The sequence below is a fragment of the Falco peregrinus genome, chromosome 3, assembly GCF_023634155.1.
Source record: "Falco peregrinus isolate bFalPer1 chromosome 3, bFalPer1.pri, whole genome shotgun sequence".
NCBI classification, from domain to species: Eukaryota; Metazoa; Chordata; class Aves; order Falconiformes; family Falconidae; genus Falco; species Falco peregrinus.
Window position 1 is genome coordinate 103261848 of NC_073723.1, and position 18236 is coordinate 103280083.

The 18236-nt window shown below is 47.5% G+C and overlaps 1 protein-coding gene across 9 annotated transcripts in view; it reads left to right on the plus strand.

Annotated features, from left to right (window-relative positions):
• The window catches only part of NFATC1 (nuclear factor of activated T cells 1), a 111930-nt gene that overhangs the window by 42778 nt on the left and 50916 nt on the right, over positions 1–18236 (plus strand). For all 9 annotated transcript variants that reach the window (XM_055799502.1, XM_055799503.1, XM_055799506.1 and 6 more), the window contains exons 4-6: positions 1211–1413; positions 4514–4686; positions 7023–7163. In XM_055799502.1, the coding sequence (XP_055655477.1) occupies positions 1211–1413; positions 4514–4686; positions 7023–7163 (517 nt within the window). The remainder of the gene's footprint in view (positions 1–1210; positions 1414–4513; positions 4687–7022; positions 7164–18236) is intronic.

Below are 18236 nucleotides of genomic sequence, written 5' to 3' on the forward strand. Positions count from 1 at the left end.
TACGTTATGATGAAGCCACCAATTACTTTTTAAGATTTAAGGAGAGTGAAGGCAAGCAAAACACAATCATCAACAACATTTGATACAGATGTGTCCACTCGCTTTCAGCTTTGCTTTGCTTTGAACTTGCGTGCACCATAAATAAAAAGTGTTGCTTCTTACTAAATTAAGGCCAGTGGTCTAATTTTGATCTGTCAGGTTTAGTGGCGGTGGGTGACTTGTTGCCAAACCCACCTGAACCGTTCGATTAGGAACCTAAACCTACGACAGAGCATGCAGGCTTCCTCTGTGCATCTCCTGGGAGCCATCATCACCTTGCCACGCTCCTCTCTTGGCAGGGGCAGCACCCTCCCCTCCTCGGGACCAGGCGTCGCAGCTGACTGCTGCAAGGTCACTATTTTTGTAAGACTCGTTTCCCAGCGTCGGGCAGCAGCGTTAAGCTGAGGTTGGAGCCGTCCCCAGGCAGCTCCACCCGTGGTCTCCTTCGCACCACCGTGAAACTGGAGTAGCTTCTTCAGGAGGGGGTGGGGATGAGGTCAGGCTCTGCTCCGGCTTCGGCCCCCGCCGGCGGCAGAAATAACTCTTGTCATCAGAGCGGTCACTGTAATGTGGATGAGGTTCAAGTCAGGCCCAGTAGCTTCAATGAGATTTTTGTGCGATTATAACAAGAATTTGACACACATGGTGAGCTACTCGCCGTGTATATGTGATCTGTTCCCATGCTGTCCCAGGAGGTATTTACCAGCATAAAAATCACTTAATGAGGGGATGTGTGAGGAGCAGCAGCCTGTGGCTGCACGAGGGACGATCCGGGAGGCTCAGGGATAGGTGGGTTGTGTCCTGCCCACTGGCAAACCCCGTCTGTTTTTGCCACCCTCAGTACTGGGAGGGAACATTGGCTTCATTGTGTTTTTTTGCGAAACGCCGCAGCAGAATTTATGCAGAGCTTTCTGTGGAGGTAGCGGGAGCACTCCAAAGCTCGCCCCATCTAAAGTGCCTCAGGTCCTTTAGGATAATGAGACATTTTCTGAGTGCACCTTTTTATTGTACCAATATTATGTTACAGGAAAAATGGAAGGGGGAAACTTAACACATAGCACCTGTCGCAAGTTCTCTCCTTGAATTAGGCTCTCCTGCTTATAAAAATTTAATTGATTCCTAGCAGTTTATGTGCATGGTGCTCAGTGGGCGTTTTCTGTTCTCTTGCCAGCTACACGGTTACTTAGAAAGCGAGCCACTCACGCTACAGCTGTTCATTGGGACTGCAGACGACCGCCTGCTGCGACCCCATGCTTTCTACCAGGTTCACCGAATCACTGGGAAGACCGTTTCCACCACCAGCCACGAAACGATACTTTCCAACACCAAAGTCCTGGAAATTCCACTTCTGCCAGAGAACAACATGAGAGCAATGTAAGACCCAAGCATCCTAGCAGTTTCCTCTTGGTTGCCTCGCTTGATTTCTTCTGCGTTGGGTTTTGTTTGTACACAATTTTCCTAGCATTTTTTTTTTTCCAATTCTCTCTGTAATAGTAGGTTTTCACATCTTTGCCAGGACAAATTGCCCCTCATCAGCTTAACAGCAAAATGAACTTCACAAATATTTATGACAACTGATTGCTTTCATTCTAGAGTTTCAGCCAACGTGCTTATTTGCTATTTAAAATAAGTATCTCAGTTACCAAGCTGTAAATATCTCCTACCTCAGCTCCTGCATTTAGTTTCTAAATATGACACCTCTTGCTCCTATATGCACTAGCACAAGGAACAGGGCCTATTAAAATTTATCTTTGGATGTCAAAGGAAACTCGTAGAGAGCATTTCCAAATACCCGAGTGGTTTTTTGAGACAAATAAAACTACTCTTATTTCTTACGTAATAAAAATCAGCATTTTTCATGGCATTTGTTTAGAAGCAAAGCTTCTAGAATGAAGAGGAAGAGTAAAGGTGATACACCTTACAGGTTGGAGTTACTAAAGTGGGGTATATTTAGTCCTATGCAGGGAAGCAGGCATGGACGTCTTAGGATCTCTGGATTAGTAGAGTCTGAGTGACGATGAAGTGCCCCATAGGTCCATTACACACAGGTGAATTTCATTACAGGATTGTATATAAGGGCTCAAATATCCCCCTCTGTCATATCATGGCATATGCGAGACCCTCTGCATTATTTAATCCCATCCTCTCTGCCCCACTCGTTGAAGTGATCCTAGCCCTTATCAGAGTCCTCTCCCCCTTGGTTCAAATCATCCTGACCCTTACCCAGGTGTCTGCCTTGGGAGGAATCTGTGTGCTGGTGTGCACGTACAGCCCCTGGCTTGCGTGTCAGTGCGAACATGTCGTATTTATATAGAGATGCACGCACCTTAGTGTGTATGTATAGGGAGACAGAAAGATAAGCGGGTAGGCAGATGGAAGGCAAGCAAACAACACTGGAAAATCCCAGGGAGCTTACTAAAATCACAGTTTCGCTCCTTGTTATTCATAGAGTTTTCTGTGCCTTAATGAAGTGGGAAGCGGTACCAGGCACCTGAAGCCCTGCTGCATGCGCCGGTTATTAGAGGCTGGTTTGCAGTGTCATGTACAACATGCCCCGGAGTGCCTCATGTAAATAGAAGAGCCAGAATGCGTTTAGCTGCGTTGCCAGCTGGGCTGAGGGCAATGGCTCCAGACCTGAGGACCTCTGTCACTGCATTGTGTTAAAAGCCATGGCGAGTCTCAAAATTATTGCCCCCCTGCGCTGCCTGCGGCAGGCTGGCACGGCTTCACTGAGGTTATTGGGATTTTACCAGTCCGTACCCACGCGGTGCTTATTTGGCCCTCTGTTTATCCAGGTTGAATCACGTTTTTGGCCATCTAGGAACGTTGTTACTGTTTCAATCATCTTTCTCCCTAGAATAAAGGTAGTCACACAGTTTGGGAGCCAAGCTGAATATTTTCATGACGTGTGCCAGATTGTAGTAGAGCGCTCTCAAGAACCACAAACAATGCTTTGGCATATATCAGCCTTCCATGTCAGGAGTCTAAAACCTCAAGTAGCGCTAACAATGAATTGGAATTTGGAGCCAAGGTCTTTTCTCACACATACTTTGTGTATTCAGGCCTTGATTCAGTGAAACACTGAAGCTCATCTGCATGTTTAGACTTTTGCACATTTACCTGCTCCTGTTGACTTAAGATTTTAATGTCCATGACCTTCCAAGCCTGAGTTTAAATGCTGTTTCTTCTCTGAACTTCACTGGCTCTGAACTAATTGTCGTTAAGCACTTTGAATTTATTTTACGAGTGTTGCTGTAAGAGGGACAGCATTGAGAAACACAATGTTTCTTCCATACCTTATGGATCTTTGTGTAGAATTTTGACATGGGTACAAATGTTTCATATTTCTTATGACTTCCCCAGCTAATATGTGTTGTTGAGAAGCTTTTGTACTTCCATTAGTTTCTTTGGTTGTATCAGCAAGGGCCTCTTTGTTATTCTGAAATCCATACTTCAGAAAAAATGCAGATCAGGACAGTGCTGCCATAGTTCTTGTTTGCACTTTGCTTCAGAACAGAGCTTCAAAGGTCTGGGGCAGGAATTAAACTCTTTGAGTGCAAAATAAAATTAAATTATGCATATTCAGCGTAATAAAATGCATGCCAGAGACCAGTATCCAGAAGAAATTGCCGTGTAGGCTTTGTAGTTGTGGCCAAAGCGGAGGTATTCTTGCAGTGGCTTTTTGAGCATGTATGTTTATATATCTTTTGTTCTGGGAACTTGCTCTGAAATTTGCTTTGACAAAAATCCTGATTTGTAAACCCGTCCAGGAGAAAACCAATGTTAAAGAAAAAGGAGAGAGAGGTTAGAAATAGTAGTAGTTCTGTCTGATGAAAAGTGTGTTTTTCCGTGATGTTGGAGGGAGGACTCTGAGTTTAGGTTTCTTTCATGCAGAGCTTCAGCTCAACGCTCAGCTTGAGAGTATTTCCAACTCATTCAATTCCAAACATGCTGACAGTAGAACTGACCTCAGGGAAAGCTGTGCTCATGAATAAGCATTTTCAGGACTGTGCCCTGGAATAAAAATCATGTCAGATTTTTCTCCAAATGATTTGTAACAGGCAAAATCATAAGTAACCCTCATTCTGGGTTAGTAACACTTGCCACGGTACTGTCTCATCCCATTGACGTTTCTAGTCTCGCTGTTTCTTCAGGCTTGGGTTAATCTGTAAGTACCATCCTTACAGGATGTGTTGGGGAGGAAGGATCTTCTAGATTTTCTTCCTCTGGGAACTGAAGTAATGTCCTAAATTTGTGTGCTCAACAGCAGCTGTTAGCTACAGATAGCCCCAATTCAGCTACTTGTGGATACAAGCACTACGCTTAACAAAGTCTGCTGAGCTCAGCCTGGTCATTGGGTCATGTCCGACTCAGATTTTTAAGAAGGATGTACAGGAGAGAGGGAAGATGCCGCATGGTCATGTCTTCCTGAGGTCTGCTTGAAACGGACTGCTCTGTGTTTCCTTTTGGATAGCATCGACTGTGCCGGGATATTAAAGCTCCGAAACTCTGACATCGAGCTGCGCAAGGGAGAGACAGACATCGGTCGCAAGAACACACGCGTGCGGCTGGTCTTCAGGGTTCACATCCCACAGGCCAACGGCAGGACCCTCTCCTTGCAAGTAGCCTCCAACCCCATTGAGTGCTGTAAGTAGCAACATCCTTCTTGCGCTGGGTATTGTGCCACTGATGTGCTATACATTGGTTTTGCTTTGCCTTCTAGTCAGTGAACCTTAATTTGCTTTCCAAAAGCAGGTGGTTTATACTGAAGACAAAATATCCATGTCTTAGAAAAAATGTGTAGCTGCGTGCATTGATTTCTATAGGAAAGATTGTGCTTAAAACAGAATTGGAGTAATAGTAGACCTGGGAATGACAAGGGAGGGTTTGGGTTTTTTTTTTTTGGCTACTCCCTGTCATACAGGTAGCTGCTGTAGGAGTTTTCGAAAACAGCTATCATGTCCTATTCACCCTCTGTCTCTCCGTCGTAAAGCAAAAACCAGCAAACAAAACCCCAAACCCTTTGATGAGGACCTAGCAGTGTACTAGAGCTGCCACACTGGCACAAGCTCCCTGCGGCTTCAGAAAGCCTCCAGAAACCAGGTTTCCGCACTGGGGTCTCTTTGATTGAACAGGCTGAGTTTTATCAGATACACCGGGGCACCCTCCAAAGGCTGCATCATTCTTGCTCCGTGAGCCTCCTCAGCCTCCCACACACAAAACCAAGCCTGTTTGCTTCACGGAGCTTTAACGCTCCAGCCTAAGTGGTGGAAATGGAATTTCAGCCTAGCTTCCAATGCTAGTTTGGTCATCTGGGTGGACTGAAACAGTTTTTTAATGTTTTGTTGGATTCCACAAAGTGGATCTGTCTGATGCTGACAGGGTAGGGAGTAACTTACAATCCAGCAGGTATGTGGGTGTTGAGCTGCGGGGGTGGGGAGCAGCGAGGATGGGGAGGAAGGCTTGACCATCCCTAGCTCCGTGCATGCTGGAGGGTTGTGTCTACGCTTGTCCCTGCGTCATTGCCGGCTGGAGTCTGCACAGTGTGGCTGGCAGGTCCCTGAGCGTGTCAGCATTCGATCTCTTGGTGGCACGGTGCTGTATCAGGGATCAGTAGTTGGGAGGGTGCAGGAGGGAGCATCCCTGCATTCCTCCTGCAAAGGCAGTGTCACTGGCTCCAGACCGGTGACACCGCTCCACCCTCCCACTAGGGCAGTCCGAGCGCAGGAGAGGCAGAAGCTGTAGGAAGGGGCAGTGCTGTTGCTTCCCTCCTTCCCTGCCTGTCATTTAAATAGACGGACGAGCGTTGGCAGTGGGCAGGGCGTTAGGTTAAGGTAAGCCTGTGATACTGATGAAGAATAGCAGAGCCTTCTTACCTACAGCAGGTAGACTGGCATAAAGCCTGGTCTCCTGTCCAGGAGATATGAATGGGATGAATAATTTCCCCGTTGTTTCTTATTCAAGGGCAAGTTCTAGGCTAACAGGCGAAACAAAAAGTGTGAGGAGTCATGGTTTCATCCCACTCCTACTGAAGTTGACTAGGGCTTTTCAGCTGCTATATAGCAGGATAAGGCACAATTTGAATGCATCCCGAACTGGTCTGTGCAAAGGTGCTGAGCTCAGGAAGCCACTAAATATGAAGCCAACTGGATCTGTGTCAGTGAACTGCAGTTTTGAGGGTTGTGTAATGAGCAGAAGTGTGGTACGTGCATCCTGAAAGGAGCGGAAAACAGGAGAAAAAATAAGTGCTAGTGCTATTTCCAGTGCAGAATGTGAAATCAGCTGGTGCCAAAAACTTTGTGCATCTCTTAGAGCATGTGACACCAGGAGGAACCATGTAATCTGGAGAAAATGTCACATCATCCCTTGAAGCACAGCCACACTCACTCCGTGTCCCAGTTGGGGGGTATAAAATATGTGCCATGAGAACACCGGATTCTGTTTGCATGGGTCCCCTTGTGCTTTGGCACTGGGGTGTGGGTGGAGGGGCATGCTGTAAGTGCTTCTGCTGTGCCACGAGGCCCATGGCTGCTGCAGGACACTTTCCAGAACTGACAATACAGTACAGTGACTGGAACAGAGTTTGGACATGGATGGTTGTCTTGTCATGTGTGCCTTGTAAGCACACAGCATATATGTTATAGATAGCAGAAAAATTTAAAATAAACGAGTTTCAAGGAAAACACACTTTTGGATCCAGTGCAGCTCAAGCAGAGTTTTGAACAGCTTGTTCTCTGTGAGCCTTTCAGCTCCGTGCTGCTGTGTTTGATAACCCTGTTGTTTACAGTCAAGGCGCTTGAAAACCAACCATGTTTCCTGCAAACCTTCTGACCTTTCTCTATTTCTATATCAAACTCAGCTTATCTAATGAGGGTAAGAGTTAAGTTATTCACTAATGCAGTATTTACTTCTTTGTGTGTATGTGTGTTTGTGGTTGCACTTTTTTTTTTTTTTTTCTGTCTATCTTCCTTATAACTCTGCAGCTCAAAGATCTGCCCAAGAACTGCCTCTGGTGGAGAAGCAAAGTACTGACAGCTTTCCTGTTATTGGAGGGAAAAAAATGATACTGACCGGCCATAACTTTCTGCAAGACTCCAAAGTCATCTTTGTGGAGAAAGCACCAGGTATGTCTTTTCAATCTAGACTCCGGTCTGCCTTTTTTCCCCTGTTTTAAAATCTCTGCCAAATGATGAAAGCGTAAATGCGGTAATGACATTTTCTTCTGCATGTAATCTGTTTTCCATGTCAGCGGGCAAAGCTGTGAAAGTGATCTGAGCCGTGCCTGACGCTGAGGTTTGGCGCTGTGGCAGGTGTAGTTACAGGTAGACAATAGTGGCATTGAAAGACAACGTTTGGCATTTGTGCTTGTAACAAACGTGGCTGTGTGGGGCAGGAGCTGTGAAAGGGGGTTGAAGCCTCTGCTGGCATGTCCCGGTAAAACCTGCAAGGTGGTGCATCTTGTTAGACTTCTCTGTAGTCTGTGGAGGCAGTAGGGCTGGTGGGACGGGCGTGTGTACCTGTGCCACCTCTGTCTTGGTGGCATCGCCAGGCACCGCCTGCGTTTGAGGGATATGTTTCTGGTTTACACTGAGGATCGAATGGGACCGCTCTGTCACCCGGCACAGCTCCTGCAGTGTTTTGGTGATGGGACCAGTCCTCCTGGGGAAGGTCCAGCACCAGGCTGGAGCAGGGCGAGCAGTGCAGAGTGGGTGCTGGGGTGGGGAAGGGAGGTGCCTGCAGGAGCGGTGGGATGTCTGCTGGGTGGCGGGTCACCGAGTGACAATGCACCCGTAACATGTGCAAATGCCCCTGCGGGAAGAGGTGCTGGGAGCGGCGCTGTGAGTCAAAGTCAGGCTCTGAAACGAGATCGTGAAGGGTAGTTTTGAGCCTTGTTTTGGAAAGGGTTTCCGTGGCGCTGGCACAGGCCATGGATTCCTCAGCTGCCAGCTACCCCCCCCCCCCCCCCCCCCCTTGAACTTTAAACAGTCTTGGGCCTCCAGCTTTGACACTGCGCTGTTTAACCCTCTGTGCCCACGGGGTTCCCATGCCGTGCTCCCAGCCAGGGCACCATGGGTGGCACAGGGTGCTGGGACAAGGCAAGTGACAGTGGGGCAAGCAGAGTAGGCTTTAAAGGCAAAGACATCCAAGTCTCCAGACTCAGGGGAAGAGCAAACTTCCCTGAAGTTCCCTGGTAGAGTCCTGTGTTGGTGAGGTTTAAGTCACCAAAAGTGCATGTGGGGTGGGGGTAATGCCCTGGCTGCTTGGCGGGAGCCAGTCAGTGCCGTTCCCGTGACCCCCAAGTGCTGCACTGCACGTGGTCGGGCTGTGGCCACAAGATGAGCAGAAAGCACCCTTTTTGTTTCTTAAGTAAGTTTTAAAAAAAAGGAAAAAATGTGGTATTGCAATTTAGAAAAAATGACCTCTGCTCGCTGCATAGTGTGACAGGAGGGAGGAATGTGACTGTCTACATTCAAATTTCCTTTGCTGCACAGAAGTGGGTTAGTGTGACACGTCAGGAGCAAAGTCCTTGATCTGTCTCATTACAGGAGGGAAATCGCATTAAGGGGTGCTGTCCTTCATACTTATTTTCTCCCCTTTTCCTTTATTGAGTTGGACAAATTGGGAAGTACCATGTCCCAAAGGGTTACGATGGTGATGCTACTCGCCCAGCAGCAGGTACCACAGCGTAGATCGGGACACGGTCCCCCTTAGCGTTAAGTACGCCAGAAGCAGGATGCTCGCTGTGTAGCCCTGAATTACGAAAGTGCAGAACAGGGCCAGCCTTGTACTTCTTATCCAGGCAGATACCTCCCTGGAGCAAAAGGAATTTGAGGCTGCACAAAGACAGCCTATAGACAGAAAATCATTTATGTAAGCAACATTTTTTAAACATTGTGAGAGATGAAGGAGTGTACTGCTGCACACCGGGTATGCTGAGGAGGATGAAAATGGTCAGAAGGCCTTGCCTGTCACCCTGAAAAACTCCTGTGGTGAGCTTCTTGGGTGCATGTGCTGGTGGGACCAACCAGTGCAGGAGTGTCCTCCTACATGAAAGTGCTACCAGGGATCCCCCTGCACCCTCCCCCTGGCACGGGGTCAGGGTGGCACCGCGGGCATCAGGCAGGGAGCTGCTGCCATTGAAGAGTAGTCAGGATCCTCAGGTCGGCATTGAAGGCAGTGATCCGAAGCTGCCCTGCTTGGTCTGGCAGCGCCGCGGCGGGGCTGTGCAGTGGCCAGTGGCTGGGCAGTGCTGCCCGGGGGAGGCAGCTGCAGCGGGAGCCTGGCAGCTCGGGAGTGCTGAGCATCTCCGGGAGCGGCAGCCGCGTTGCTGGAATGGTGCGGGAAAAGCGAAGCTCGGGCTGAGCTGGGCTGGGCTGGGCTGGGCTGAGGGGCCTGTGGGATTCTGTGGCCGGTTGCGGGCTGTTTTACCTGACGAGCTCCGTGCAGTGGCACAGACGAGCGCGGTGCATCATCGCCGTCGTGGCAGGCTGCTCCGGTCCCGTTTCTGAGTCGAGTCGCTGTATTTAACGCAGACAAACAGGCATTACCAGCCTTCGCTTGTGTAAATTGGTGAGGTGTTATCTGTGAAAGTAGGTTGGGAGAGGGAACACCAGCACAGTTCCTCTTTCTCTTAGGAAGCTGGTTATGAACTTCTGTGATTAGCTGGAGAAGTTCATTAGTTTTGCTGCTGTTACTGCTTTTGTTTTTGAATTTGAATGTTAATCATGTTCCCAGTGGGTAGCAGCCAAACACAGCTATTACAAAGCAATAGATCACAGGGATTGCTGCACTTATAAAGAGAACGTATCTTTTATATCAACTTTTAATATTTTACTACATGAGCTCATCCCTTCAGCCCTCACTCAGGCAGAGTCCCCAGGCTGGGAGGCAGTCTCCGGGAGCTCATCTAATTCATGCTAGTCTGCATACTTAATTGGTTAACGCAAAGAGTTTCAGAACACTTTTTGTTTGCCTTTTATTTTTTCATCCCCTTCTGTCTGAATAATTTCTTTAAGTCTGCCAAGTGCATTGTGGTCCACTGAATGTTTTTCCAAGCATGAGTCTCAAGCTCTCGTCTTCAGGGCTAGCCCTCAGCTGTTGTAGTCTCTGGAGGAATGGCATTATCCTGGCCTCCCTGCGTGGGGAGTCAGTCTGAGCAGTGACTCATACGAGAGGGAATCCCTGAAGAATGATCAAATCAATCCTTCAGCAGGGGAGGCAGCAGCTCCGTGCTCAGCTTAACCCGTTCCTGGCTGCTTTAGATGAAACAGAGCAAAACACACTTCGCAGTCCTGGGATGCCGCATCTCGCAGAGGAGGCAGTGGAGGGATGAAGGCAGGGCACCCTGAGGAGACCATGGGAGGAGCACTGTGAGGACCTCCTCTGTGAGGAGAAGCCCTCCTGGTGTGGTCCAGCGCTGGGGCAGAAGGCACCCCTTTGGATAAATAATGAGTCTGTTCAGAAGTGGACTAAAATTTGCTCAAGCCTTTTACAGTACTGTAAAAAAGTTCTCATGTGTTGAAATGAGTCCTTATTTTACGGGATTTTGGTCAATGTTTTATTGCTTGCACATCAGACCGTATTTTCCAGTGATGAATGATGATATAAAATGACCGTCCAAGAAACCTAGTGGTAGTAAAACTGTGTGTGCTGAATGTGCTTTGAGCAGTTCACTCTCAGAATTTCATCAGACTCAGAGTCCCATAATGACTTTGTCTCTTACAAATTACAATAATAATTGTTTTTATTATTTTTCACTTTCTGCCTCTCTTCATAGTCACACTTTCCCTGGTTTCAGAAGGGTCTTGTGAGCCTGCGTGTTGTGACTGTTGGGTGCTAGGTTTAGGATGTCCAGTAGCAATCTGGTTTTTGTCAGAAGAATTAGTACTTTGTAAAATATAAAAAAGTCTGCAACTTACAAGCAAGGGCCCTTGGTGTCTGAATGCTGGCATTCACTTCGAAGGCAAAGTGTGCATTGTCATTACAGAAGCAGGTGAAATGTAGCTGATGTTTGTTGGCTCTGGGAGGGGGTGTCTGACTAGGAGGGACAAGATCCTTCCCAACACGCACATCTGCAAGAATTATCCTAAAAGACACTGGTTTTATTTAGTTACCTTTAAAAAACTTTTTATTTCAATTCTAGATTATAAATGTACCAGGCAACAAAAATCTTGAGGGAAGTTCAGAAAGCGCAGAGGTGTTTGGAGAGTATATTTTAAGGACTATATATCCATCAGCTGCCTTTTTTTGGTAACAACTTCTGCAAACACTGTGTATTTGTTTTCCAAGCTAGTGTTTTGAAGGTAATGAACACAAAGCAGCACAAAAGCCTAACAGAAATGGCCAGACTGCTGGCTTCTAGTGTATCAGATTATGATTAGTAATTTATAGAAATGAATTGCAGTGGAAAAATCCTAGTTTCTCTTCACTTGGTTCACAAAATGTTTCCTGTAATTGATGAGTGAAAGTTCACTGATGAAACTCAAAGCCAATATCCCAAGCACCAGAACGCGGGAGAGCTAGGGATATAGTCTCCCTGGCACGCTCTAGGAAGTTGCAGAGTGGCCCGGGATGTTTCGGGATTTAGAAGGAGTGTCATGCTAAGATCTGAAAGAGTTAATCTACCCCAAAAATCCCTCCTTGCTCAGAAATCGCTCCTTGCTCCTGTAGCTAGAACAATTTTGGCACTGGAACTAGCTCAAGTATTTCTGCACTTCACGGATTTGGCCAAGTCTAGACATACCTAAGAGATCAGGTTAAACTGACTGAAATCTGCATTATTAGGGAGTTGCAATCTATGGGAAGGAATGGATATGTGGTGTATTATTGCTAATTATCATTCAGTTGAGTTTCCACTAGTTAAGTTAGAGCTCCAGCCCCTTTTCTTTGGTTTTGTGCTTAGTGACCGGAGCTCAAGGCAAGAGTTTTAAAGAGCGAAAAGGCAGAAATGTGTCACCCAACTTCACTACAGGGTTAGTCTCTCAAATAACACTGACTTTGAAATTTTGATTCTGGGCTGTTAATGCCGAGGGCCGTTTTGTCCTGGTCCAAGGCCCACATCCGAGCTTCCTTGGGACAGGCATCCCTCCCTGGAGATGCAGCACTCTGTGACAGACATTAATAGAGCTCACAATTTGTAGTGCTGTTATCTCCGAGTAACTCCAGGCTTGCAGACTTCAGTGCTTTTGAACCTGTTGTTAATTACTCAGACTGCAAACCAACAGTGATCCTAGCACCTACATGCCCTGTAACCTAATTGCATAACACCCTCAGCTGTTGTGCCCAAAGCCTTTGAAACTCTAGTTCCTGAAAGACAAAGAATTAAACAGCACCTAAGCAACAATTCCTCCAGGGATTTTTCCCTTTTTGATTATTTTCAAAGAATCCAAATAGTTTTTCAGATTTAGCTATTGCTTTTAACTGTTCATTCTGCTGTTTGTTTTCATTTTGTTAAATGGATTTTTCTGTCAAAACTGTTCCTCTTCCCTGCTGGAACAGGTTTTGCTCTTAGAACATGAAGGCGCTGACGTGGCATGGTAATAGTTATACTAGAACAGATGAAAGATAGCTGGGTGAAATCACCAAATTTTTTGGTGTATATGCCAAAGGAAATCATGCTTTTCTGTAAGTATTTCAGATGGGAAAACTTACAGTTTGCCTCCCATTAGGCATGCAGTCAAGGCTGGTCAGCCGCATGTTTGCACAAGGTAAATGTGATATGGAAAAGAAGGAAGCTGGATGAATTTAAGTGTCCACTCAAGCATTTCACAAGTCTTTTTGTTCCTCTCAAATTTCACTGTCTCTGGCAAAGATTAGAACCACTCAGTTGCTGCTTTAAGGTAAAAATGTCAGTCAGAGAACTTCAGTTCTGTTTCCTGTATGTTCTGTGAGCAAAAGTTGCTTTGTACGGCAGGTGACTCCAGTGCAGTGTTTCAGCTGCGGGAGAACTTACAAAAAGTTCTGGAAAATGATATTTTGACGAACCATTTGCGTGGCATGTGGACGGAACGGATGTGCTGGGGAAGCGTGTGGGCTTTTTGGTTTGACTCAGCTACTCTTTGGAACTCAGGGTTTGGAGTCTGTTTTGACGTGATGTGATGTGATGGGGAGACGGGTGACCTGAGTCTTGGCAGAGCTCCATTTGGTAAAAGATCTTACATTCTCAGAGATCTTTCCATTTATCTTTCCATTGCCAGTAGCAGTCACAGTTTGGGGGGCAGCTGGCCAAAAAGGGGTCATGTTTCACGCTGGTAATCAGAATGTAGCTCACATAATAAATAAGCCAGTGGCAAAACTCCCTTTCCCCCTCTAGTCAGATGGATAGATACTACATAATTTTGTCTTTATCTGTCTGTTTATCCAAGTTCAGGACGCACATTCCAGTTGGCAGTGAGCAGTTGCACGCTGACTCATGTGCAGTGAGGTTAAAAATTCTGGAAACTAGATAAACTGGAAACTTCAAAGGCATACAAGTTGGGAGCATGCAGTTCACGTGAAGGTCACTTGAACCTATTTCCTAGAGATGTATTGATAGCTGAAGGGGGTTTGGCCACTGCCCAGAAATAGATATCCTTGGGCAAATAGTGTCATCAAATGAAGGAGTCATTTGATGGTGGAACCCTTTCACGCGCACCCAGGAGCAGTGATGTAGCTTGTAGGAAATGTCAGCACGTGTCAGTTTTTCCTGGCTGTTTAGTCTGGGGAATGGTGAAGACAGAGCGGGACAGCAGCCATACGCATGAGGTGGTATTGGTGGCAGCAAGCCTCATCCAGGGTGTTGCTCTTACGGTGAAGAACGAGATCAATCAATCAGAGATACTTATTGTGGACGACAAGAGAAAGAAGGAATGACCATATGGTCTCCAGTTAAAAGTCACTTGTCTGAGTAATCCTGTAAATTTGTAATTATTACAGAAACTGTGACTGGGTGCTTGGAGTTTATTCTTTCCTGTCTTTTTCCAGACTGAGTGGCTTCAAGCAGCTGTATCTGTGCAATCAAAACTTTGTCTCTGAACTTTTATAACTAGCCCAAGATTCCAGATAGTTTTTACTGTTACGGTTCCAGCAGGGCCCTCTGTCCAAACACACAGGAATTCACAGCCCTTACCAGAAGGCTGAGAGTGTGATGCCAACAGAAGTCCGTGCCTGAAGACAGGAGAGGAAGGGAGTGCGGTGGGTTGGCCTTGGCTGGCTGCCAGGTGCCCACCAAGCCACTTGCTCACAGCCCCTCAGCAGGGCAGGGGGGAGAAAATCAGATGGAAAAGCTTCAGTGGTCAAGGTAAAGACAGGGAGATGCCAGTTACTGCCACAGGCAAAGCGGGCTCCACTTGGAGGAAGTAATTTATTGCCAATTAAAAATAGAGTAGGACAGTGAGAAACAGAGGCAAAAATAAAACACACCTTTACCCTCTCCTCCCATCCCAAGCTCAACTTCACTCCTTCATTCCCAACTTCTCCCTCCTCCCCTCGGCTGGTGCAGGGGGACGGGGAGCAGGGGCTGCGGTTCCAGCATTACTCCCTCCCATGGGAGGCAGTCCTTTGTGAACTGCGCCAGTGTCAGTCCTCTCCATGGGGTTCAGTCCTTCAGGAACAGGCTGCTCCATCAGGGGTCCCTCATGGCCACAGTTCCTGCCAGAAACACCTCCTCCTGCGCGGGCTCCTCTGCACAGACCACAGCACCAGCCAGGAGCCCACTGGGCCAGCCCGCCTCACCATGGTCTTCTCCAGGGGCTGCTGGGGAGCCTCTGCTCTGGCACCTGGAGCCTCCTCTGCACCCTTCTGCACTGACCTGCCGCTCTGTCACATATCGTCACTCCGCTCCCACAGCTGCTGCGCAGCGCTCTTTACTCCTTCTTAAATGTGTTGTCAGAGAGGTGCCACCAGCTTTGGCCAGTGGCAGGTCCAACTTGGAGCCAGCTGGAGCTGACTGTGTGACGTGGGGCAGCTTCTGGCATCTCACAGAGGCCACCCCTGCAGCCCCACCACTGCCAAAACCTTATGATATAAGGGGATACCTCCAAAGTACTCAGTTTTGGGGAGCAGTTGCTTACATCTTTCAGGAAAGCACAGCTCATCGTCTCCTGTTACTTCCCTGACATCACTAAGAGTTGGTTCATGGCGCAGGTGGGCATCTTTCAGGAAAGTGAGGAGAGATGAGGGGAGAGGAACATGTTCCTTTTAGGTCTGTTGAGGGAGTAAGATTACACCTTCAAAAGTCCAATGACATTGAAGAGAGGAACAGAGAGATAAGAGATGTCCAAAGTGTGCCTGGTTGTGGGGAAGCTGATGTCAAGGCAGATAATCAGAGGCGAGGAGGAGGGATCTCTAAGATTGAGCCTGGCCATCTTGGAAAAAAGAAACAAGAAAAGGGGCGTGATGGGGACAACGAGATGGAAAGGATGAAAATGCCATTCAAAAGCTTACTGTTTAGACTCTGCTGAAAAGTCAGGAGGGGTTGCCATACTGGGATGTCTCTGGAAGATGAGAAGTTGTGGCTATGTAGATAAAATGAAGAGTTTGTGTCTTAAAAAATAATCAGGAAGGAAGAATTGGAAGCATTTGGATCAAACTTGCGTCTTAAGATGAGAAAGAAGTAGGAGTAGCTACAGTACAGGTGGTGGTGTTGGCATCAAGCACAGAAGTAGTAGAGGAAAAGAATTGTTCATGGAAGGAAAATTTGGAACTGGGTTTAAACTGGCTGTGAGGTTTGTTTCTCCAATAGTCTCTGAGAAAATATGAAACAGATTAGACTGAAAAAGATGGACCAGGAATATTTTACTCAGTTTCAGCTGTGAAGTCACAGGTTCAGCCTACAAGAGGTTCCCAGAGGGAAGTGAGATTGGTAAGACAAGGAGATGACCATATGAGTGGAACCAAGAACAGAGTGAAGTATTGTCATGACTGCTGGTGAGTGGCTCTGCTGGGTGTGCTTGGATGAGGCTGCCTGCTCTAGAGGGGTGTTGCAGGGATGTCAGACTGAAGTTTTACTTGGAAGGTGAGTGTCCTAGACCTGGAATTACTGAGAGTTATTAAATAAAACCCTCAGACCAACGGTAATTTGAATAGGGGGAGATGCCAGAGAGCACAAATTGCATAACCAGCTTCCATTCTGCTGAAAATAGGATCTGGCACATCATTCCAATGGTTTTGGCTCAAAATGAACCCGCATCAGTTGTCAGCACAGTGCCTCCTTTTAATTACCTGGGCTAAAATTACAGTTCATTTGCAAACACTTGAACTCAGGATAATTAAGTCTGTTAGACGTACTGTGGTAAAAGCTGCTCAGAAGACTCACCGTTCAGACAAAGTGTGTCCCTCGCCTTTTGGCTTGCCCAGCCGAGCAGCCAGCAAGGAAGCGCGCATCTGGCACAGGTGCCAAAGTACTATATGATACAGTTTCTACTGGATTTTTATCACCTGGTTGATGCATGGCTCTTTTATTGTTAATGTGAGGTGAAAAAGAGAGAAAATAACTGAGAACAGCACACGCGTGACAGGCGCGCCTAAGTCTACATGATATTAACCTCAGTACTCCAAAAACATTAGCTGAAGGAGCAGACAAAATCCATATGCTGCAAAAGTGCTGATGAGGAGGCACAAACAAATGCAGCAGCTTTGATGTGGAAATAACACGTAGGTCAGTTATGCGTGAGCCCTGCCGTGCGTGGCCGGCTACGTGCAGGGCTCGAGGAGGTCTCTGTAGCAGGACGGTGGGCTGTGAGGGGGCCAGGGGAATGGCTGGAGGTCTTCCTGGCAAGAAGGAGGGAAATCCTGTAGGCAAAAATCAGACCAGCCGTGTGGTCTCTTAGCAAAAGTCATGGAAGAGCAGAGGGGAAATCCAGCAGCCAGAGAGGCAGGTGGGGAGGAGGTGCGGGGCACTCCCACGGCCGGGGGGCATCCTGCTCCTGACAGAGCCCTCAGAAGTGGCAGATCTCAGGATGGCGAAGTGCCACAGAGGCTGTCGAAAGAAAGGTCCCAGCCGCTACATTGCAGGCACTTACTCCTCACTCCCTCCACATTTCTGGTTGTTTTCTTGCTCTTTTCCTGCCCCATCTCCCCTATGCATCCCCTGGCAGACTGCTTGGCTGGTGCTGGTTCACCATTATAGCCCATCCCTTGTAAAAGTCTTTAAAACATACACTGGTGTGTAAACATGGGCATAGGCTTCCACAGAATAGATTATTATTTGTCTTGCTGGTACCCAGCTGGGGAGATGTTCACAGCAAAGACGCCCACAAGACCAACCTAGGAGGGTGCCCCGGTTCCTGGTGGCACCCCTGGCTTTGAAAGGCTGCTGCCCCTGGAGAGAAATGGGGCACTAGCACACCCATGCCCATGCACATCATCTGCACGTCTGCACATCTGCACATCTGCACGTCTGCACCATCTGCACATCTGCTGGTGGGTGACACAGTGCCTGTGGGTCGTGCCCGGCGCTGGTGTGGGGAGTGCTCTCCTCCAAGCCACAGACCTGCCTCCTCGCCGCTTTTGTTGCCATGCCAGGCGCAGACCTGGCCCAATTTGCCCTTCATCTGGAAGCTGATAGCATCTGTGCAGGGCTGGATGACTCTGAAGTCTGAATGACAAGGCTTTGCCTTGGCCTTCATCCTCTCCTCTGGCTCGGATCCCATCCTTGCCATCCATTCACAGCCCAGTCATCGCAGCACTGCAAGTGTACTTCCAGGGAAAAGGGGCTGGGGTGCAAATTGAAAACTTGCAAATCCTTCATCCCTAAGGGATTTGAGTGTGCACTAACAGGGCTGCATAGGGAGGTAGGCAGCCTTTGCAGAGCACCTCAAAATGATGCTGCATAATCACTCAGCATTGCATCTGTGCCCTGCCTGTTGCGGATGTGTTGAAGTAATCTGGGATGTCATATAGGCGTTATTGATTAGGGTAATCTCACAAGATATTAATCAAGTAGTGGGTTGCTTTGGGAGGGTAGAGCTAGTTTCACCATCTTACTTGCAATATATGAATATAAATACAGATTTACTGTCCAGCCAGTGCAGTCAGACTGTTGAGCTGCAGGCTGGAAGGGTATATAATGTACACTGTGTACAGGCAGTGAAATCCTAGATAACATCTATTCTTCTCATATCTCAAGCGAACACAGGACTGCTAAAGAATATAGAATGTTTTAACCTCCTGTAGTAAAATGAAATCGCTTAAATGTATCTGAACGCTCCCGTTATGCC